The 19,839-nt window shown below is 39.3% G+C and overlaps 1 protein-coding gene across 2 annotated transcripts in view; it reads left to right on the top strand.

Moving 5' to 3' along the window:
• MRPS28 (mitochondrial ribosomal protein S28) overlaps positions 1 to 5,333 on the top strand; it is a 107,659-nt gene extending 102,326 nt beyond the window's left edge. For both annotated transcript variants that reach the window (XM_017879835.1, XM_017879834.1), the window contains exon 3: positions 4,905 to 5,333. In XM_017879835.1, coding sequence (XP_017735324.1) covers positions 4,905 to 5,073 — 169 coding nt within the window. In that variant the 3' untranslated portion in view covers positions 5,074 to 5,333. The remainder of the gene's footprint in view (positions 1 to 4,904) is intronic.
• The last annotated feature ends 14,506 nt before the right edge of the window (positions 5,334 to 19,839 follow it).

Below are 19,839 nucleotides of genomic sequence, written 5' to 3' on the forward strand. Positions count from 1 at the left end.
TTAGAATTTAGCTCAATTATTTTCAGTCTTGTCTCCTCTTCTCGCCTCTCCTCTCCTCTCCTCTCCTCTCCGCCCCTCCCCTCCCCTCCCCTCCCCTCTCCTCTCCTTTCTCTACAGGATCTTGCTGTGTCACCCAGGCCTGAGTGTAGTGGTGTAATCTTGGCTTACTGTAGCCTCTACCAGCCAGGCTCAAGCAATCCTCCCACCTTAGCCTTCCGAGTAGCTGGGACCACAGATGCGTGCCACCACACCTGGCTAATTTCTGTATTTTTTGTAGAGATGGGATTTTGCCATGTTGCCCAGACTGGTCTTGAACTCTGAACTCAAGCAGTCCTCCTGCCTCAGTCTCCCAAAGTGCTGGGATTATAGGCGGGAGCCACCATGGCTGGCCCTCCCTCATTTCTTGACACATCTTCTTTTGTAACTTGAGAAAAAATTATAACTGTCATTATTGATACTATTTATAATGTATTATATGCATATTCCACATTATTAAAAAATGAAATCATTTACTAGACTTTTTAAATGCTCCATTTTCACATTTTATAAAATCAATTCTTGAACAAGAGACAAAACTTCTGTTTGTGGTGGCACAGAATACTAGCAAGGCAAGGTTAAAAAGAACTTGAAAAATATATATTCATATTAGAATTTTAGAACAAGATTAAAATCTTTATCCAGGATAATTGCAGTTTGAGGAAATGTGTTTTGGTATATTATGAACAGTATCTTTTGCTCATTGCTGTGAGAGTATGTATATTTCCAACGGGTCAGTTGTACATATTGTTTATTTGGCCGAATGGTAGGCACACTCTAGGTAGTATTTTTAAGTGATAATCATTAGGTTTTTTGTTTTTTTCTTCCCAAAGGACTTTTGGGAATAATTCAGGTAGCAAAATTATGATTATAATAATTTTATATCTTAATTTGCCTCTTCTAATGGCCTGGGATAATAAATTAGGACTTAAGATGTATGCTGTATTTGAAATTTTAATGATGACTAGAAATATTGGAGAGGAGTAGAACTTTTTGAACACCCTTTCATGTTTATTTTGTTAATCGTGGCTTCTGTGCTTGATGGTGTACACTACAGATAGTACAGTGATGAACAATATTAAAACACATAGCAGTACTAAAGCACACATAGTTTAAATAGCCACTTATTCAATAGATTGTCTAGAAATCAGGGGTTATCTAATGTTACATGCTTATGATCATCTAGGGAATAAGAACAACAAATGACAGACTCTTTATAGGCATCTTACAGATTGAATGGAAAGAAGCAATAGACTAGACAGGTCAAGGGAACATGGCAGATGGTACTTTGAAAAAGTGGGGCAAACCTGAAATAAACCAAGTAGTCTGCATATAAAGATTCATTTGTTAATTGAATGTTCAAGATTATTATAATGTTTTATATAAGCTAATAAAAAGGCTTAAAAGTTTATTTTGTGTATATAATCAATTTTGCTTGTAATATCACTTTACATTATATCAATTTCCAAATACTTAGAATTGTATAAAAGTAGAATAAAGCCATCCAACTGCAAAAGATCTAAGGTCTTTTCTGACCCTGTGCTTTTTAACAATGATGACAGTGAAGCCCAGTTTATTTAAAGAAGAAAATACATACACATTCCTACTTACACACATACACACAGGGACATGGCTACTGACTTCACTTATAGATTGGTATGACTGTGAGCATTTGTATGAATTAGAGAAAGAAACAAATTGATGTTAATTAAACCTTTAGAAATGTTTTCTTCCTCTTGGAAAAGAGAAAATGGAAACTTTTCTTCTGTAGTCTTAAAACTCTAATTAAGGAATTGTGAGAAAGCCAGAAAATATCTGAATGATTTTAACTTAGTAGGATAAAAACATAGATGGTTAATGATTTCAAAAGAACTATTTTAAAACTTGTGAGAATTATGATTACAGCAAGACAGCTAATTTGACTAGCAATATCAGAATTCCTCACAATATTCTCTTTGGATACCAAAGTTCAATCCAAGCTTTGTATTTGTTGACTTTGTATTACTTAATATATTTATATCAAAGAACTAGTCAGAGAGATTCTCTCTATTTTAAGTCTGTGAGAACCATCAGTAGCATGCACTGACAGATGTTAAAGAATGTCTGTGGAAAGAATGTCAGAAACCTCTCCAAAGGAAAGTCTTTAAAACATGCCCTTAATACAGAAATGCAAAACCAGATTTAATTGCCCTTTTCCTATACAGCTCAGACATGCAGGCTCGTTTACTGCAGCATATGGCCTGAGAAAGTGCACAGTGGAAGAGAGCAGTCTTGGTAAAGGCTGAGATTGAATCCATTTAGGCTGGAGTTCACAAAGATCAGTGAGAAGCAAGCACTTGAAGTTAAAAGAAACACACCAAGCAGTAGAAACACAGGCTATTTTCATTTTGAATGTGCTCAGTGGAGACATCCTATTTGCCTTTCAAGACAGCAGTATTCTTTGGTTTTAATAGGAAATACAAAATTTCTGAAAAACTGCTGCCTGGGGGGCTTTTTCCCCAATTTAAAAAAAGGTGTAAAAAATAACATTGCACGAGGCAGTATTGTTTTAATGATAATTTATTTGAAAGTAGCCATTTTCTAATGGAGAATAATTAAAATAATGAGTTGAATGGCAGCAATATAGCTTATATTTTACTTCATAGGAAAGACATGAGACTATATGAAGTAATAAATTCTTACCACTCCTAAAGGGATTATGTTTACTGTTCTTTCAAGAGGTCATAGGTAATTGAAAACTTAAGGAGGAGCAGAAGAATCTGTGAATCCTTTTACACCACCGTGTGGCATTAGGCCAGTAGCTTTACTTCCGTGTACCATAATTTTTCTGTCTGTAACATGGAGGATATCTCTAGTTTTTTAAAACAAAGACACAAAATATTACCTATGATGTCAAACATACATATATACATATATGCATATAAACATATAGAAGGACTAGAAAATGTGACTGACTTCATCATTTTCCAGATTTTACAAAAGGGCATTTATTTCTAAAATCAGAAAAAGTAACTTCTCAAAAAAAGCTGAATAGCCTAAATGTTTACTTGATGGACCATATATAAATTTCTTCAGAATACTCAATTATTATGTGGAGACTTCATATGTAGTCTACCAAAATTATTTTCCAGTGACTTTTTTGAGAACTTTATTTCTTCCTTTTCTCGTTTATATAAGGTTATTTTAATTTTAAAAATTAAATTAAATAAGTAAAATATATATTTAGATTGTTAAAGATTTGTGGGTTTTAATCAGCAGTACTTCCATCTTGCTATCTATAATGTTGATGTTTAACTTTTAAAATGATTGAGGAAGAAAGGCAAATGCATATCAGTTTTCATTTGTTATTATAAAATACTTGAATATTTTATTGACTAAATTGAGTCATCATGCGTTATGACTGGCATTACATTTTCTTTTGTAATTTATTTTTTAACTAATAAAAATTGTACATATTTGGCCAGGCACGGTGGCTCACGCCTGTAATCCCAGCACTTTGAGAGGCCGATGCAGGTGGATCACGAGGTCAGGAGATCGAGACCATCCTGGCTAACATGGTGAAACCCTGTCTCTACTAAAATACAAAAAATTAGCCGGGCGTGGTGGCAGGCACCTGTAGTCCCAGCTACTCGGCAGGCTGAGGCAGGAGAATGGCGTGAACCTGGGAGGCGGAGCTTGCAGTGAGTGGAGATCATGCCACAGCACTCCAGCCTGGGTGACGCGCGAGACTCCGTCTCAAAAAAAAAAAAAAAAAATTGTACATATTTATTGGGTATAACATGCTGTTTTGAAATATGTATACATTGTGGGATAGCCAAATCGAGCTAATTAACAAATGCATTACCTCATGTACTTAAATCATTTTTGGTGATGAGAACATAAAATATACTCAGCAATTTCCAAGTCTACAACACACTGTTATTAACTGTCATCACCATGACGTACAGTAGATCTCTTGAACTTACTCCTCCTATCTAACTGAAATTTTGTATCCTTTGACTAACATCCTTTGACCTGGTAACCACAGGAGCTGTAGTTATCTCTACTACAAGATGTTCAACTTTTTTAGATTTCACATATAAGTGAGAGATCATGTGGGGTTTGTCATTCTGTGCCTGGTTTATAAAGTCCTCCAGGTTCATCCAACTGGCATTACATATTAATAACAATGCAACCAATCCCAAATACTGAGTACTTTACACTTAGACATTTTTCCATTTTGCTTTTGTAAAATTTTACTTTAAAATAAAGTTTTAATTTTAGAAGGAAAATGTATCTGAAACTTCTTTTCCCCTTGATACTCTCTGACTTTAATTGACAAAGTAGACACCAGTTTTAAGAACTGTCTGGCTTGAATTTCCGTTTACTGTGGGTTTTAAAATCTTTAAAGGCAACTTTTAAGATGAAAATTCTAGAGCTGGCAGTGGCTCACACCTGTTATCCCCAAAATTTAGGAGATCAAGGTGGGAGGGTCACTTGAGGCCAGGAGTTTGAGACCAGCCTGGGCAACATAGAGAGACCCTGACTCTGAAATTAGCTGGCCGTGGTGGTGCATGCTTGTAGTCTTAGCTGCTTGGGAGGTTGAGGCAGGAGAGTCGCTTGAGCCCAGAAGCTTGAAGTTACAGTAGGCTCTGATTGCGCCGCTGTACTCCGGCCTGGGTAACAGAATGAGACCCTGTCTTTTTTTTTCCAAAACAAAAAAGTTTGGGGGTGGGGGGCAGGATTTCTGATACAATCAAATTACCAGTGTTAACTTCATCTTGAGCTAACAGAAATTAAAATTGGAATTTGGTTGTTGTCGTTAAACTACTTGTTCATGTTATGATATTCAGAATTAATGGAATTTTTTTTTTTTTTGTACTATTTAGGAAATACCAGAAAGGAACGAGGGTCCGGTTGCGGCTATTAGATCTTGAGCTTACATCTAGGTTCCTGGGAGCAACAACAGATACAACTATACTAGAGGCTGATGCAGTTCTCTTAGGAATCCAGGAGAGTAAAGACTCAAGATCAAAAGAAGAACATCATGAAAAATAAATGAACTTTGCTTAGTGGATTCACTCCTTTGCTGAAGTCAGGTATTCATCAAGAATGCAGTTAGACTAATTGTGAATAAATGACTGAATTAAGATATAATAAATAAAAGCTATAATTATAGATAGCTCCTGTTAGAATTTTCTTTAGCAATATTCCTGCCCCTCACCCCTTGTTTTGCCCTTAATTTTTTTTCCTTTGATGGGGATAGTATACACTGTACTGAGAAACTGTCATTCAATAAATATATTTTGAGTGCTGTCTATGTGTATGGTACTAGTTTAAACAGCAGTAAACAAATTAGACAAAATTACCTGCCTTGTGGCCCTTACATTCCACTGGGGAAAACAGGCAATAAATAAGTAAAATATATAGTATGTTAGACAGTGATACATGGCTAAGGAGAAAAAGGAAGCAAGGAATGGGGTTACAAGGTGTCTGAGTGATAGGTTGCTAGCTACATGGGTCTCTGAGGAAGAACTTTCCAGCAGAAGGAGCGACTAGTGCAAAGCCTCTGAGACACGACTGCGCCTATCCAGATTAAGGACCAAGGAGGAAGCCACTGTAGATGAACAGAGAGGTGAGGGAGGCTTTGTAGGTCCTTGTATGCACTTTGGCATTTATTTACTGATTGAGATGGCAGGTCATTGGAGGATTCTGAGCAGAGGAAGGATATAATCTGACATTTTAGCAGGATCTCTTTGAGTTAATTAGCTGCGTAGACCTAAGTTGAACAAGTACAGCCACAGCAAGACCCGTAAGGAGACTTATCCAGGCAAGAGATGATGGCAGCTTGGACCAAGGTAGTAGCAGTGGAATTGGTGAGAAGTTCTTGAAATCTGGATATATTTTGAAGATGGAGCCCGTGGGATTTCCTAACACATTGGATATGGAATATGTGAGAAAGGAAGGAGTGAGGATGACAAGGTTTTTGGCCTGCACAGTTGGAAGACTTTAATTGCCTTTAACTGAGGTAGGTAAAGAGCAGGTTTGAGAGAACTATTCTGAACTCAATTTTGGACATGTTAAATTTGAGATGCACATTAGCCATCTAACTGGAGATGTTCTGAAGGCAGTTGGATATATGGCTCTGGAGTTCACGGGAGATCTCTGGATGAAAGAAAGAGACTTGCAAATCATAAACATACTTGCAAGTCATAATCATACTTCACAAATGATGTAGGTCAAGAATTCAGGCGGGGTTCTTGACCTGGCCTAGGCAGTTTTGTTTCTCGTGGTATCAGTTGAAGTCACTTGGCTGGCCGCTCTAGTAGGGTCCAAGACAGCTTCACTCACGTGTCCAGTACTTTGGCAGGGGTGCTTGAAAGGTTAGGTTCAGCTGGGTCAACCAGAGCACCTACACGTGGCCTCTCCAGCATGGCAGTCTCAGGGTAGTAAGATGGCTCTCATGAGGCTGGCTTTCCCCAGAGGGAGCATTCCACAAGAACCAGGCTGACACTATCTGACCGAGCGTAGGAAATCACACAGCTTCACTTCTACCCAGTTGGTTATAAAAAAGTTACAAGGTCCGGATTCAAGGGGAAGGAATAAGACTCCACCTCTTAATGGAGGTGTGACAGTGTCACAGTGTAGAAAGTCAGTGGATTAATGATACTGTGGCAAAAGAGCCTGCCACACCACCCCTTCCCAAGGTCACACCCAATGGCCAATAGCCTCTGCAAAGTCTCAAATCTAAATTTTAACCCCTCCACTCACTATCCTTCCTGCTCCCTTAATTTTGTGTACCCAATTGAGCACTTTTTCAAAAATCTTTGAGATTCCAATCCCCATTGACTCCCAATTTTTCACTCATCATCTTATGTTCTCACTATCTCCTTCATCCAGCTTTAGAGTGTGGGGTGCATCACTAAGATGACTCCCTTGCAAACAAAACACCATTGAGTCTCCTCCCTTCCTCCATTTTTCACCTGGCATAACTTCAACCCTGATTAAATGTCTACCTGCTTCATTCCTGCACCTGAGCTGCTCAGCATTACAGAAGACAACCTTACAATTATATTGATTGGTAGCACTTTAAATCTGGAATTTCAGGTTAAGATGTCAGGTTAATACATACATCTAATTTTATTCCCTCCAAAGCCTCACTAAAATTACAACAAAGGGAGATGGATGGATGAATAGGAAGATAGATGATTGATTGATTGATAGAGATAGATGATAGAGACACATGAATACCCACAGCAAAAAAAAAGTCAAGTGTGAGAAAAACAGGAAAAGAACAAAATTTTGCAATCTGAAAATAGATGGATGAATAGACATTTACATAGCAGAACAGAGATAGACACATTCTTAGCTGTCAGCGCAGAAAGCTGAGAACCAACCTGATTTACTGCAGAATCTTCAGAATATTCAGGAACTGGCAGAACCAGGTACTTCTAGATCAAGAGTGAAGTGGGGTTAGGGGAGGTCAGAATAAAGAGGTTTGGGGGTCAGCCATGGTGGCTTGTGCCTGTAATCCCATCACTTTGGGAGGCCAAGGTGGGCGGATCACCCGAGGTCAGGAGTTCAAGACCAGCCTGGCCAACATGGTGAAACCCTGTCTCAACTAAAAATACAAAAATTAGCCAGGCCTGGTTGTGTGCACATGTAATCCCAGCTATTCGGGAAGCTGAGGCAGGAGAATCCCTTGAACCCAGGAGGCGGAGGTTGCAGTGAGCCAAGATCATACCATTGCACTCCAGCCTGGGCAACAAGAGCGAAAATCCATCCCAAGGGAAAAAAAATTTTTTTTGGAGGGTAAAAGCTAAAAAATAACCTAGATTCCTTTCCTCATTCCACTTAAATGATGCGGCAGCCCACTTCCACCCAAAGTGGCTGTCTCTCTCCCTTTCCAGCATGATTCTGGCAATTTCGTATTTGGACTTTGCTATCTGCCTTCCTCTGTAGAAACAGTTGGGGGTGGGGCAGTAAAGGAGTGGGTCAAATGCACATACACAAATGCACTAAACCAGATATTTCACTGCTCTGAAGACTAGAAGCCAAGGAGAGTATCGATTGAGTAATATTTTTTGGGGGGGGGAGTGGAGTCTTGCTCTGTCACCCAGGCTGGAGTGCAGTGGTACAATCTCAACTCACTGCAACCTCCACCTCAGGTTCAAGCAATTCTCCTGCCTCAGCTCCTGAGTAGCTGGGATTACAGGCACGTGCCACCATATCCAGCTAATTTTTGTGTATTTTTAGTAGAGACGGGGAATCACTGTGTTAGCCAGGATGGTCTCGATCTCCTGACCTTGTGATCTACCCCCCTCAGCCTCCCATAGTGCTAGGATTACAGGTGTGAGCCACTGCACCCGGCCTGATTAAGTAATATCTTAAGAACAGTGGTCAGGAAAGAAGACAGTCTATACCTTCTGATGTTTCAGATCTGCAACAAGACCCTATATTCCTATTTTCAAAGTCTCACCACCAGAAAATTCTTCCTCATCTCTTATGACACCAATCTAAGGCTTCTTTTTAATCTAAACTCAAGTTCCCAGGTGTACTGGGTTGAATAGTTCCCCCATCCCCCAACCTTCTCCCATATTCATGTCCATCTGGAACCTGTGAATGTGACCTTATTTGGAATAGGGACTTTGCAGATGTAGTTAAGATGAGGTCATGCTGGATTGAAGTGGGTCATACTGAATGCAGTATGACTGGTGTCCTTAGAAGAGGAGGCAAGCTTGGACACTGACACACAGGGAGAACGCCATGTGGCTTGCGAGGCAGAGATGGTAAGTTCTGCTGCCACAAGCTAAGGATTGCCAGCAGCCACCAGAAGCTCAGAGAGCTGCCTGGAACAGGTTCTCCCTCTGAATAATTTAAGAAGGAATCAGTACACCGACACCTTGACTGCAGATTGCCGGCCTCTTGAACTGTGAGAATATGACTTTTTGTTGTTTTAAGCCTTAAGCCACCCAATATGTAATATGTTAGGAAAGCCCTAGAAAACTAATTACACCAGGCATCTCTAAGACATACGATGTCTAGTCAGGGATTGATTTCCCAGCCTGACTCAGAGAACAGCTGTCCATCTCTCCCAATGCGTTGACTCCGTGATTGCCATTTGCAGCCCATATTATATCTCCAGTTTCCTGTGCTCCTTTCTTTTTTGGTTTACTTTTATATTTTGGTCCAGCATTGACCTCTTTTTACAGCCTGAATGAAAACATCAATGGGACTCTAGCTATATTCAACCTAGTGAAACCAGCTCCCCAAACCCCAGTCACCTAGTTCAAGTCAGCCAGGTTGAGATAGCCTAGAGAACCAGTTTTCAGGGAACAGTCTTCATTCTTTTAATATTATTAAAGTAGGGCAAATATTTGAATAAAGCCAATACCTTTTTTCTAAGTCAACATGCCAAACAAACAAAACTTAACTCATAGTGTTTCTGTGTCAGCTCAGGCCCTCCAGGAAACAGACACCAAGACAGAACTAGATGTGCAATTCTGGGAGAAGTGCCAGTGAAGGATAAAGGGGAGAGGGAGCAGGAGTAGACAGGAGAGCCTCAAGCTGTGATGACCATCTGACACCTGTAAAGGGAGGTTGGATAGGAAGAGTGTCCAGACTGCAGTGCAGCTCTGTGAAATTCTCAGCCAGGCTAATGGGAGTGTCAGAGCAAAGATTGCCCATTAGAAGAGTTCCACAGTAGGCAAGAATGGCCCATCTCTACTACTACCACCAAGCTCAGTCATTGGAGAGGTCCGGGGAGTGTCACCTCAGCATGACACTGCTGGATTCTGAAGGTTCAGCAGCTGGAGGCTGTCTGCAAACTACACTCCTTGAATCAGGCTCCCTCTCTCTCTCTTTTTTTTTTTTTTTTGAAACGGCATCTTGCTCTGTTGCCGAGGCTAGAGTACAGTGGCACGATCTCGGCTCACTGCGACCTCCACCCCCAGGGTTCAAGCAATTCTCCTGCCTCAGCCTCCTGAGTAGGTGGGATTACAGGCACCCACAGCCACACCTGGCTCATTTTTTGTATTTTTAATAGAGACAGGGTTTCACCATGTTGGCCAGGCTGGTCTCGAACTCCCGACCTCAGGTGATTACCTGCCTCGGCATCCCAAAGTGCTGAGATTACAGGAATTAGGCTCTCTTAAAGGGAGATCTAAGAGTGTATTCCTAGGGTTACTGCAATTTTCAAACATAAAAGTACTGACATATGAGGACTATTGCCATTCTGATTTGTCTCTTGGTTTTCTGAACAAGAATAGAAGCTGGAAATAAGTGGATTTTTTTCAGTCATAACAGGTTTATCATGTCTTTGTAGGAGCCTAATTTTCTTTGAAATATAGACATGTCATAAGAGTTTCTCAGCCCTTCCTAATTTCATTTTTATTTGGCATAAGATTTCATTATTAAATATGGTCAACACTTTACCCATTATGGTGGAGAAGTACAGTGGTGTAGATTATCCTAATTATTTGTGGTTAGCTTTAGAATATATTTTTTCTATGAAGCAATTTTTTTGTGACAAAATATACCACATAGGATAACAAAATTGATAAGCCTATAGATGGCTAAAAAGAAGAAAAAATAAAATTTACCATTTTAGCCATATTTTATATGTACAATTCAGTGGCTTGAAGTGCATTCATATTATGCAACTATCATCACTATCCATCACCAGAACTTTTCAATCATCCCAAACTGAAACTCTGTATCCATTAGACAAGAACTCTTCATTTCTTCCCAGCCCCTAGTAGCCACTATCCTACTTTGTGTGTCTATGAATTTGACTATTTTAAGTACCCCATGTAAGTGGACTCATACAGTATTTGATCTTTTGTGTCTGGTTTATTCCATTTAGCATAATGTTTTCAAGATTCATAAGGTGGTAGCATGTATCAGAATTTTATTCCTGTTTAAGGTGAATAATATTTCATTGTGTGTATATACAGTCATTTGTTTATCTAGTCATCTAGAACATTGGGTTGTTTCCATCTTTTGCTATTATGTATCTTGCCACTGCAAACACTAGGGTACTACAATATACTTTTGAACTTACAATTGAATGCATCTATCTTGCTTGAGACATGCAAAAATATTTTTTTATCCCATAATAAATAATGGGCTAATTCTGGATAAGCTGCTTAATTATCCAGCATCCTCATTCTGCCTTTCCTGTACTCCTTCCAGGTGCTTGATGAAATACACAACCGCCCTCAGTGCCTGCCAAACAGGACTGGCCTCTCTGTACTTACTTATTTACCCCTTACCCATGCAAATATCCTATTTCCATGGTGCTCTAAAAACTAGAGATTTTAGAAATCCTTTTGGCCAGGAACTTAAAATATTTTTAGGCATAGGAACCCTTCTTCACATAAAATTTATATAGTGTGATAGGTTGAATAATTGAACTCAATTCTTTCCTCAAATGTAGTGATATTGTATATCCATATTCTCCACATGATCTCATGATGGCAAAATACTTTCCTGCGCCTTGACTTTGGCCTTGGCCATATGACTTGCTTTGGTCAATAGGATTTTAGGGTCTGTGATGTGAACAGAGAAGATGCTTTTGAGTGTGGCCTTGCTTTTTGGCATAGACCCTCAGACTAGAATAAGCCAAATGGACTCCCAGCCCGAAGCAGAGCCACCTTCAGGTCTGTAGACCACAGGGTGCAATAAGTGCTTATTGTTGTAAGCTACTGACATTTTTGTGGTTGTTTGTTAAGCAGCAATACCTGGCCAATACAGAAATTAATACCTAGAAGTGGCATTGGTTCTGGGATTGGGTGGTTCCAATGTTCAACTGAAATTGTTCCAATGTTCTCTTCACAAAAGAGCAAGAAGTATCATGGAACAGGAAGGGTCTCTGAGAAAATAGAACCAAGAGCAATGGAGAAAAATGGACTTGAGAGCTATACTCATGAAGCAGCATGGGGATCTAGTAAGGAACATCCTTGCCTTGGGGTAGAGGAACCCCACTCTGTTCATAAGAGGGACTCCCACAACACTTACCTAATGGGATTTTAGAATTGTTGGGCCAATGATTATGATGTGCCTTCAGTCTTTTTTTTTTCCTTTTTTTTTGAGACAGGGTCTCACTCTGTTGCCCAGGCTGAAGTGCAGTGGCACAATCTCAGCTCACTGCAACCTCCACCTCCCGGGTTCAGGTGATTCTCATGCCTCAGCCTCCTGAGTAGCTGGGACTACAGGTGCACACCATCATGCCTGGCTAATTTTTTTTTTTTTTTTTTTTTTTTTTTTTGAGAGCTAGGGTTTTGCCATGTTGTCCAGGCTGGTCACAAATGCCTGAACTCAAGCAATCTGCCCCTGCTCAGCTTCCCAAAGTGTTAAGATTACACCCAGCCCAGTCTTTACTTTTTCAAATGGGAGTATTTATTGCAGTTATCCTGTCCCTGTTCCACCATTGTACATTAGATGTACTAATTTTCTACTGCTAATTAATTATCTGTTGCTAAGTAACATCCCCAAAATTTAGTCACTTAAAACAACAGAACACATATTTATTATCTCATAGTTTCTGTGGGTCAGAATTCCAGGCACAGCTGAACTGGATTCTCTGATTCAGGGTCTGTCATAGGCTTTGTTCAAGTTGTCAGCCAGGGCTTGGGGTTCATCTGAAGGTTTGACTGGGGAAGGATCCACTCCCAAGCTCACTTAATTGCCAGGATTCAGTTCCTTGATGGCTGTTAGACTGAGGCTTCAATTCCTTGCTGGCTATTGGCCAGAAGTCACCTTCAGTTCCTTACCTTGTGAGCCTCCTTAGCATGGTACCTTGCTTTATCAGAGCCAGCAAAAGAGACAGAGTCTGCTAGTAAGATGGAAGTCACTCTTATGTAACATATTCACAGAAGTGACATCCCCTTAATGCTGCCACATTCTAGAAGCAAGTTACTCATAGGAAGAAGATAACACAAGGCCACAAATACCAGTGGGCGGAACCATTGGGACCATCTTAGAAGCTGCCTACCATGGGTATGCAGGAGGTAGATAATTTCTATACAGCTTATAGGTATTTGGATCTAAGTAGCAGCATTTGGATTTATAGATCACAAGATCATAGGTTTTTGGCAGATGCCATGGTTGGATGAGGCTTTGGGATCGGGGAAAGATGTCACAAGATGGGGATGGGGGAGTTTTGCATGTGGGAGGGATATAAATAGTTGTAACCAAGAAAATAATTGTAGGCCAGGCATAGTGACTCACACCTGTAATCCCAGCACTTTGGGAGGCCGTGATGGAAGGATTGCTTGAGCCCAGGAGTTCAAGACCGGCCTGGGCAACATAGAGCCTATCTCTACAAAAAGTGAGAAAAAAAAAATTAGCCAGCATGATAGCACATGCATATGGTTCCAGCTTCTCAGGAGGTTGAGGCAGGAGTATTGCTTGAGCCCAGGATGTTGAGGCTGAAGTGAGCCGTGATCATACCACTACATTCCAGACTGGGCAACAGAGCGAGACCCTGTCTCAGGAAAAAGAAAATAATTGTAAGAGATTGAATTATCCATCCCAATTCTTCATCCCCCTGTAGTAATATCCTTTCTATGGTCTCATAGTAGATAGGATATAGTAACCTCACCATTATGGTACTCATTATTTTGATAGTTGATATAAGTTAGAGATATAAATAAGTTCAGGAAAGGTTTAGATGAATCTCTGAATGGTAAATTCAGATTTCAGTATTAAAGGAAACCAGGGAGTTTGGAATACATCCCAAAACTTCTGAGGTCAACATTAATGGAGTACTATGAAACTTTGAAACCACAGGCTGGTTAGACCATTGGGCTGACCCAGTATTGCATTTCTTATATTCATATCATTTGGTTTTTAAAAATAAATACACATTTTAGTATAAATTCCTAAGGGAAACATGTATTTTATTTGAAAAGACTATAACTTTTTTCATGTTTCTTTAAAACTAATTACAAAGAACTCAGAGATGCTCTGAGCTAAAGGAGGAAGGAAAGGAAAATTCTACAAAAGAATGTGTCTTATTTTAAGTTCTTATACCTGCACTCTACATGTGGAAGATGGAAAATAAGATTTTGAACATAAGTTCTCAGCTTCCAGGTAAAAAATTGTATGAACCCCAAAATTGTCCTGTGAACGGATGAAATCTTTAGAAACCAAAAAGTGGCTCAGATTACTACCATTTTCTTCACAAAATTGCCTCTCTGAAAAAACAATCCAACTGTTTTACCATACTCTATAAGTCTCAAATCATTATGGTTTGGGAAAAATGCACATGAGACTGTGATAGCAATAATTACTTCAAATGAATGAATAAAAGAAAGCAAGATATTGTGTTTTTTTCCAGGCAACACTTAAATGCAGAATCTTTCATTTTTAGATGCAGTAAATACCACAGAAGCCAGTAGATAAAGATAATGTCTCAACTCTCAAAACCATACCAAAAGGAGTGGGAATTCCACTCAGGCAGGCAGCTGAGACAAGGATTGTGGGTAAAATGCTACCATCTTTATTGGTGGGAAATAATACTATGTCTGAGCTATGTTGCTGCATAACTGTCTTTTAGATATATTTAGCAATGCCCAATATACTAGTAAATTTTTAAAATAGAACCACAAAAGGGATGACAATTTAAGGTAATCCCCTATAATTTTGTCTAAAAAAAAATCTGGTCCATTAGTCATTTCAATCTTTGTTAACACCTCTCTTTTTCCCACTCAGCCTCTGGTGTGGATATTAACAAAATCTGAATGGACTAATGCACCAGAAAAAGTCCTGGAAAATCTACCAAGGGCATAGTATTATCAGCCTCCATGTAGTCTAATATACATGTCACTTGATAGGTGTGGATGCGAGGACTAGAAAAACTAGAAAAGACATTATTCCACAAAGAGCAAGAAAGAGAATGATTATAAAGTTGGATCTTCTGGTAAGCCAGAGATTAAAGTCTTACTGATATGAGGCGAATTAACATTAATATGGCTGTCTCCTAAATGATTCTCTAAGATTGCCTCGAGAGGTAGGAAGTTGGTCACAGCTGTTTGCAATGTGAACTGGATGACCTTTTGAGAAGAGGCTGTAAGGTGCAGGAAGACGCTGCAAAAGTTCCATGGTTATTAAAGGAAAATGGACATAGAATTCACCTGTAACTAAGAACTCTAGATAATGAGATCAGGCTTGCTCATCCATACAAGACCCCTGGATGTGTTTTGGCTTTGTTCCTTTCCTCCTGCCCCAAGACAGAGACCAGCTTCCGCTTTCACCAGGGTGCTCCCTCAGCACATCCAGACAGCTCCAAGTCAAGGCCCAGGAAAGTGAGGCCCAGAGGAAATAGGGCGTTCTCTCACCCACCTCTGTAAGGGCCTGTTTGTCAAGTTTAGTTTTTATTCCAGTGCCATCTTCCTCCATATGAAAGATGAGGACTCTTCACAGAAGTGTGGCCCTTTCCTGGGGCCTGAACAGGACATGCCTGTTGGTACAAAACACTACAGTCTTCACATGTATTAAAGAAAGACAGAGACATGGGGTCATTTTCTTATACTCTACCAACACCATGACTCACTCATAGGGTCCTGCCTCTCTGTACCTTCCACCACAGAAGCTCTGCAGTCAGTTTTTACTTAGCATTAGTGAATGTGTCAAGTCGCCACGTACCTTCCTGCTATTTCTGCTGCTGTCACCTTCCTCCCTATCATCTCTCCATCTACATAAATTCTACACAAAAAGCTTTCCCTAGAGTAGGCCAGATTCAATGTTTTAAAATAATTGTAGGAATATATGGAAAAGATAACCTACTATTTTCTCTAATGAAATATGATTGATAGTTATTAGAGAAAGTTTTTCAAAGAGTATTTTCTTGGTCAAACGCACTGTAAATTCCTGATTAATCAGGGAGATTTTAGTTCCTAGGGAATAGTCGACACAACCAAATGTTGCCTATAAAACCCTAAAATGCATTATATAGTCTCCTGGCCCCAAAACATTTCCTGCTTTTTAAAACAGAGAATACTGACAGGATTTAAAGTTTTCCTTGATGACTCAGGGCCACCATTATGAAAAACAATTTTGTAATGATGTGATTTCCCGGGGATTACTAAGGTGGGTAGAGCTGCTAGCTTCTACCAAGTGGTCCCAGACCATTTGTACTGTTTGAATTTTTTAACTGGTTACCTACAACTTCCCTTACTATCAGCTGATAGTTTTTACTTATGCTAATGTACCTACTTCTAGTAATTTCCTGCTTGTCTAACAAGTTGCTCCTGATCTAATTGAGGGAGCTTTATGCCTATGTACAAAATGACCATCAATAACTATCCTTCTTTAGTTCTTCTGTTTGCATTAAATATTTTTCCATCTCTATTCTCTAAATTGTAACCTTTATTGGTATCAGTGTGCTTTTCCACTTCTAATTTATAAGCTTGTTTTACAGTAGTCTGGAAGAGGCTTTGAGGCCAATTTTGTAAAACTGTAGAACAATGCATGAGTTTTGGGATATCTGTTTTCTATTTCACAGCCTTTGTCCCTTATTTTCAGAACCACAGCTGTGTCTCATGTCAAAGGTTGTTAATTTTATTTCATTCTATCATTTACAATTAAAGGATCTAGAAAAGAAGATAAAACTAATAAGAAAATTGATATTTTTTAAAGCAACTTTAAAAACTGTCCTGATACAATCTCCTAGACCTTAAGTATCTAAGTAAATAAGTGGGTAAATGGATATGAATTAATCAATTACCTCTGCTTTGAAACCAATTCATGTACTTTGTAGATTAATCTCCTGGGGAGTTAATGTATACATTCTTAATAAACTGTAGAAGTGTCAATGATGGGCAATTGAGTTTTACTCATTTTTGTATCTTCTTTTGTGCCAGCACAGTGTCAAAAACATAGAGAATACTCATCAATATTTGTTGAATGTATTTAGCTGATTCAGTGGCTATCATTTTACAAAATCTTCTGTCAACAGAGAAAGAGAAAACGTGATGCAAACTCTGATCCCCAAGGAAGGAAGCAGACATTTTTAACAATGAAATTGGTACAGATAATCTCCTGGATTTTTTTCCTTTTCACTCCTTCTCTTCCACAGTCCCCTTCACCTCACCCCCTCATCTCTGCCACCCCACAACCCCACAAGCTTTCTGCCTAAATGATATTTCATCACATTTTGTTTTAGAGACTTAGCAGAAATAAAAAGATCATGCTACATGAACAGATTTTGCATATCCAGATTTTAAGTATTCATCTGAGTCTGGTTCATCTCTCCTGGTAATTTTCTAGAAAAGAGCTGGTTGCTGGGCCCATGTCTCCACGTCTAGCATTTTGCTGGCCTGTAGGGCAGGGACAGGGGAAGTGACTGTGTATGACTTTAAAGGATGTCTCATTATTTTGTGATAACTGGGCTCTCTTACTTCCCTGTTGGCACAAACCTTGAAGTGTTCACTATATTCATTGCAACCAAAGAAGAATCCCTTGAGTCTAAAGGCTGTGGAAAGTTTGAGGAAACTGAAGAGGGGAGGGCCCAGAATTCTATTCTTTTTGAGCCTTCTGGTTCTTTCATGAATTGTATGCAAGTCTGTAAGACTTGCAATGCCCATTGCTTTCCTGCCTCTGAGTATTTTTCCTTCCATCCCTTCTAGATATTGTTTACCCAAGTGTTGACAGGCAGCTTTTTTTCTCAAGGGTACTGGAAAGATGGTTACATTGAAGCTAAGCATTTGGCTGTCTGTTCAATACCACAAAAAGCACACAAGGAATGCCTCTTAATCAAATTTGTCCTCACAAAGAGATAATCTCTGCTCCTTGGTTTGAGAACCACTCATATGCCCCATTGTCATAGCAAATGATGGCTTGTTAAACTTTTCTATGTGTATATATACAAAACAGTGTCACTCAAACACAGTGAGTATCACACTGTCCACACAGTAAAACCTTCATCAGTTCCATCTGTGTTTCTTCTAGACCAAGTGCTGCAGATTAAACTGTAACATGACTGGCGAAATAGTTCTACTATTTACCTAAAGAAGAAAACACAAGCAATGCAAGCTATGAAAGAAGCTCAGCTAGACTCAAAGTTCTACCAGGCCTCTTTTTTTTTTTTTTTTGAGAGAGAGAGTCTTGCTCTTTGTCGCCCAAGCGAGAGTGCAGTGGCATGATTTTGGCTCACTGCAACCTCCGCCTCCCAGGTTCAATGAGTAGCTGGCACTACAGGCGCATGCCACCACACCTGGCTAATTTTTGTATTTTTAATAGAGACGGAGTTTCACCATGTTGGCTAGGATGGTCTCGATCTCCTGACCTTGTGATCCACCCACCTCAACCTCCCAAAGTGCTGGGATTACAGGCGTGAGCCACCGCGCCCAGCCAGGGCAGGCTTCTTATACATACTTTTTTGTGGGGAAGTTGTAGCAAGTTACTCGTTTACTTACCTACTAGGACTTCAGAACAGGGAGGCAGTATTGTTCTGTGCTGTGTTAATTCCAAGTCATAGTTGAAACAGCAACAACAATAGAAGCATTTGTGAGAGCTCATGGACCGTTTGCTGGCACTGATTAAAGGTGTATGCTGCATCCTACTCATTTTTCTGACCTCAACTTCAGCTTTATGAGCCTGACTCCCCAGGAGGTAGATTGAGTAGGCCATAGCACACCTTGTTCTTGTGGACTTGAAAGTGGCTTTAAGGTCATAATTTCTGGATGGGTATTCTGGCCCCATCAAATTTTTAAATGCTTTTTTCCCAGTAAGAATAGTGTTAAAAATGTTTCTGTTTCTGGCAAAGGCAGTATCTCCTCTCTGGATTTAAACCTATTTCCCTTATAGTGATACAGAAAGTACAAAAGCATACAATTCTCTGTCTTAGGTTTGTTAACTGTATGTCTTTGATATTTTCTGGTTAATTCTTTATGATGGATTACCTCTGGTGAATAATTTATCAGTAACCTTTCAAAAATTATTTTCTAAAAGGCACTGAAAAGTATTATCCATTTTTTAAAATGTTATTTTCTCACAGTACTTTTAGGATGTTTTGGTGTATAAAAACCAGGAGAAAATAGATAAATAATATTTTTCCCTCTTAGAGCGGTACCTCTCAAATAATGAGTAAGTGATTAGTAAGATAATTTTTATCCCCCCGCCATGTGTCTACTTTTAATTTTATTTAGTGACTTAAAATCTTAATTTATTTAGAATTTGTCCTAATTTCAGTAAAAAGTGAAGCAGCTTGTAAAATTACTACCTTGAATTAAGTAAATGCTGGGTCAGAGTTTTATTTATTCACTAGAATTCCTTCTACCTGGCTCCTTTGGGACTCAAGTAATCTGGATATATAAACATCCAAATATTCCAGAACCCCCCATCTCTAGCTGACCAGCTATTATTATAGCCTCACAGTGTGTAGCCTATACCTGGAAGTGCAGCTTCCAGTTGACCTCTATCTCCCGTCTCTCTTACCCCACTTCCTGCCTCCACATCTTTCAAACCCCAGACAGTGTGGATAAACAAGACTTCTTCATAGGCAGGAGTCATTAATGGGCATTTCCATCATAGTAGTCTTTAAAGGAAAGAAGGAGAATAGACAGCAAACAGTAATTTTCTAAGCCGGCATTATATTTTCAAATTTTCTTATAACTTGAACTTCTTTCCAGTTTTTCCTGATCTTCTCATTTGAGTTGGTGCATGTTTTAATATTCTCAGAATGGATTGTCCTGAAATCTTGCCTTCAGTTTTGTATAGAACCCAGGAGGAGAATGGTGCCTTTCTGAAATGCCAAATAACCTGGTGTTGTATTGTCACAAACAGAACATTTACTTGGGAGCAAAGTATTACCACAGTTAA

Source organism: Rhinopithecus bieti, unplaced genomic scaffold, assembly GCF_001698545.2.
Source record: "Rhinopithecus bieti isolate Rb0 unplaced genomic scaffold, ASM169854v2 scaffold_11803, whole genome shotgun sequence".
Classification (NCBI taxonomy): domain Eukaryota; kingdom Metazoa; phylum Chordata; class Mammalia; order Primates; family Cercopithecidae; genus Rhinopithecus; species Rhinopithecus bieti.